The sequence below is a fragment of the Lycium barbarum genome, chromosome 8 (assembly GCF_019175385.1).
Source record: "Lycium barbarum isolate Lr01 chromosome 8, ASM1917538v2, whole genome shotgun sequence".
In the NCBI taxonomy this organism is placed as follows: Eukaryota; Viridiplantae; Streptophyta; class Magnoliopsida; order Solanales; family Solanaceae; genus Lycium; species Lycium barbarum.
In genome coordinates this window covers 4,617,963-4,622,565 of record NC_083344.1, presented here as the reverse complement: position 1 = coordinate 4,622,565, position 4,603 = coordinate 4,617,963, and the positions used below count along the sequence as shown (strand labels likewise).

The 4,603-nt window shown below is 33.8% G+C and overlaps 1 protein-coding gene across 1 annotated transcript; it reads right to left on the bottom strand.

Moving 5' to 3' along the window:
* Positions 1-1,764: 1,764 nt before the first annotated feature.
* LOC132604953 (NEDD8-conjugating enzyme Ubc12-like) lies at positions 1,765-3,015 on the bottom strand. Its single transcript, XM_060318302.1, has one exon. It carries the CDS (start codon positions 2,991-2,993, stop codon positions 2,442-2,444), a length of 552 nt encoding a protein of 183 aa, XP_060174285.1. The 5' UTR covers positions 2,994-3,015; the 3' UTR covers positions 1,765-2,441.
* Positions 3,016-4,603: the final 1,588 nt, after the last annotated feature.

Genomic DNA, 4,603 nt, shown 5'->3' with positions numbered 1-4,603 from the left:
AAAATGTACTTACTACCACTAAGTAGTAATTAGAAACTGGAGTAATAATTTTTAGTCTTAAAATTTATATTATGTTTAATTTCTTTTAAACATGATCTGAATTAGTGATTAAAAATAATAATTTATATTTGTTATCTTGAATTTTTTCTTCTATGATATGGATTTGCGCAAGAATGGGTGGTAGAAGATTCTATTTCATATTGCAAAAGTTTCTTCTATTTCATATTGCAAAAGTTTCATGTTCAAATTGTATCAAAAATCACTCAGAAAATGTTATTTTGAAAGATGAAAAAAACTTAAAGGACTGGCCCGTTCTAGCCAGCGGCCTGCTTAGGGCTGGATTAGGATGCCATTTTGCAGGCCCTTCAATTAAAAGGGTCAACCCGTCCTAACTCATTTAATTCTTTGAACCTTATTTTGATACCTCTAATTGGGAGCCTATAGCGAAGGATATAGCATGTGTTTGCAATGTCCGAGCATCACTGACTATGAAGACTAGACTACCCAACTGTCAATTGTGAGACTAGCTTCATTCTCCTGGATCACGGTGTTTTAAACTAGAATTGTTTTTTATTATTTTTTGTTTGTAGTAGCAGTCCTAGTTTACTTTTAGAGTTCATTGAGAGTTCCTCATCAGCTTAACAAATTGTGTTAATTTGTTGTTCTGTAAATATTACTTTGATAATTAATGAAATGTTGGACAGTTACCTAAACAAATATTAATCAACATATCTTGAATTCTTCCTAATATTAAGATATCCTAAAAAATCATCATGTGAAATCTTTTCGTGTCCAACCTCAGACACTTCTTGAGCTCCTAACTTCGAGCCAGGGGTGTTCATGGTTCGGTTTGAGTCGGTTATTGGTTAAAATCATAACCAAACCAATTTAGTCGGTTTTTAAATGTCTAAAACCATAACCAAACCAAGTAAAATAATAACCACCGGTTTGGTTATTGTCGGTTTGGTTCGGTTTTTCGGTTTATGACTAGCCGTGACAATTCAAATATTCTCTCTCTACATTCTTCAAATTTCTTATGAAGCTTTTTTTTCCTCATGCCCACAAGGGTGAACTTTGCTGCATATTGAGGGAAAGACACGCTGTTGGCAAATCAGGTGGACCAAACTTGCAACGCAGTTTAGATTCAAAAGAACAAGTCAAACAGAGGTTTCAAAATACAAACAACCCTTATGCTTACAACTTATTAGAATGATGGCTCTGTTGTCTTGGGGAGCGTTGAATCTTGCTTCTTCGGAAGACTTTTCTTGGTCATCAATACAAGTTGGGCTTGGATTGTTGGGCATATTCTTTTAAGACATGGGCCTTAAAAATAAGTAGACCAAAATTAAATTAATAATTAAAAGGTATAAAATATCTTTAATTATTTATGAAAAGCTAATATTATACATATAAATAATTATAAATTTTATGTATATAATTATCGGTTTGGTTCGGTTATTTATTCGGTTATTTTTTACTATAACCAAACCAAATATTATTGGTTTTTCAAATTTAAAACCAAACCAAACCAAACTAAACCAAATGTCAGTTATTTTATTCGGTTTGGCTAAATTTTCGGTTTGGTTTTGATTTTAACCAAAACTGTGAACAGCCCTACTTCGAGCATCAACATCCGTCGTTTGGACATGAATTAATTAAAATTTGAAAAAGAGTAGTATCTGAAATTAAATTGTATATTTCCAGTTCGAAGTTAAATTAATTGGCCATATTGATAAACAAACACTTATTTGAAATAATCTCCAAATATTATTTCAAGTTTTGTGAAACAAATCTATGGCCAAAATTACATATCATAATCAAAATATACATCATGCGTATGCCCTCATCACATTGTCCAACCCCGGACACTTCGTGAGCTCCCAAATTCCAGCATCAACATTAGCGGGCATTTGTACACAAATTATTGATATTCACAAATTGTAAAAAAGACCTGTTTTCCAAACTTCAAATTTTACATCTCAAATTATAATACATGACCGAAATACACATCAAGCATGGTCCTCTCCACATCGTCCTCCTAACATTCGACTCGAAAGATTTAGAATTATCTCTCAGCTCATCAGTTGCTTCATGATTAATAAGCAAATCCTCATGATTTGGACACCGCCAAATATTGTTTCAAAGTTTCAAAACATCTATGGCCAGAATTACAAATCGTTATCAAAATATACGTCATGCATATATCATTTCAACATTGTCCAACCTCAAATACTTCGTCAGTTCCCCAATTCCAAGCATCTTCATCAGCTCCAACCTTCTAACATCCACATACATTGGGACATGAACTGATTGATATTTGGAAAATAAATTTGTAGTTAAGTTCAAAAAGGGTATTCGGAAATTTTATTTAAAAAAAAAAAAAAAAAACTCAAAAACTCCTAAAAGACATGTTTTTCAAATTTCACATTCTGTATTACAAATTATAGAACGCCATCATAATACGTGCCATTCTCGTGTCCTCCCCACATCGTCCTCCTAACAGTTGACTCGAATGACTTCGGGTTATCTCTCAGCTCATCAGCTGCGACATGATTAAGCGGATCTTCATGATTTGGTTCAGTAAACAAATGAACCAAACCATAAACCACAGCATTAATATTCAACACAGGCTTCCAATCTTCTCTAAGAATATTAAGACAAACATTTCCTTCCGTATCAATATTTGGGTGATAAACTTTCACTTTGCACTTAACTTTTGGTGCATCATGTGGATAAAGATATGGAATTTGGAATGTAAATGGAAATTTACCCTCATGATAATAACCTTCATCAGGTTTAATTATGACTTCAAAATTCATGAGATCATCTTTTCCATTAGGGAATTCAATGGTACAAATTGGTGGTAAGGTTAATTCACTAATATCTCTTTGGACACGTAATTCTGAGGGTGTTTGCTCCTTAATTGGTGGTTTTGATCCTGCATTTTCAGTTGCTTCTTTCTGTTTTTCTTTTACTTTGAACAAATTAATCATGGTTAAGTAACTGTTAGCAGGGTTGTTAATTATGATTTCAATTAATACAACAACTTGAGCAGATTCGCAATTTTTATCCTTTTTTTTTCTGGTTGCAGTTGTGGTCTTGTGGATGATGTTATGAATGTGACCGAGTCATTGGGGGAAGTTGCGGACAGTTAACATTTGGCTATGGATTAAGGCTGCCATTAATTAATATATTTATATCACTTCCTCAGCTACCACGAGTACTTACACTTTGTTCTTCAGTAAAGTACCATATATTCTTTTTAAATTTTGAAATATAAAAAATATAGTAACAGCGTAAATAGATTTTTTTTCAAAATGTATTCTTCATTCGTTTCAATTTATGTGAACCTATTTACTTTTTAGTCCGTGCCAATAACTCATTTATATTTTTGGAACAATTTGCCTTTATGCAATGATTTGTTGCTACACAAAATATATGTGACTCATTTAATTTGAAAGTCTTCTCTTATTTTCTTAAACTCGGTGTCCAGTCAAATGGGTCCACGTGAATTAAAACAAAGGGGTATATTTTTTAGGTTATCATATGATGGTTGCTTTGAGAGATGGGTGTCGTTATAAGTCATGAACTTAATCTAATAAGGTGAAAAATCTATATATTATTAGTGCGCCAAAATTCAACTCATTTTTTTTTATAGTTATAAAACATAGATGTAACGATCCGTTAGGTCGTTTTGAGTTCTATGAGCCCTTTCCCGTAATTGAGTAGGTTTATTTGGTGTATTATGACTTGGGGGATAGGCGGCACGGGTCCGAGGGGCTCGGGTTCTTTTCGAAAACGCTAGAAATAAAATTTGAAGTTTCAAAGATTAAGAGTTGACCAAAGTTAAAGATGTAACTGAAGGGGTTGGATTCGTGATTTGAAAGTTCCTATACGTTCGTATGATGATTTTCGATTTGTATGTATGTTTGGATTGCAGCCTGAAGGGTTTAGGTGAGTTTCGAGTGTTGTTTTCACAATTTAGCGGCACCTAATTTTATCTTTTATGGTGCAACATGTTTTTGTGCTTCGTGATCGTGGGAGGAGGAGTTGCAATCGTGTAAGGTTGTTTTGCCTAGGTCGCGCTCGCATGGGGCCCTCGATGGATTGCTCTTTGCAATCACGAGGAGCCCCATTGTGGTCGCGAAGGGTAGTACATGACAACATTAAAAATATTTCAGATCAGAAATAAGCAATTTTTAAACAAACTTTAGGGATTTTGGAGCTCGGCCTAAGGCAATTTTGCGAGGGGAGTTCAATTAATTAAGCGGGGATAAGAATTCTAACCTTTGATTTTGTTTATTAAACTCAAATACCTGCTTGAGATTTCTATCCCCAGATTAAGAGAAGATTAATTGATGATTTGAAGGTCGCAATTTGAGGTTGGATTGACTTTAAATTTTAGATTCCGAACCCTTCAGTAATAGTAATCCAATTTTGAAATCAATTTTAGATTTTAACCCCGGGGCTTGGATTTAACTTTCTGGTCCGGTGCTTTATATTGCAATATGTGTATTGTTGGATTGATTTAACTTTGTAGATTACACTTTTGAATATATTGGGAGTATTCGAAAGTTTTGAGGAAAGCTAAGACCGTTCGGGG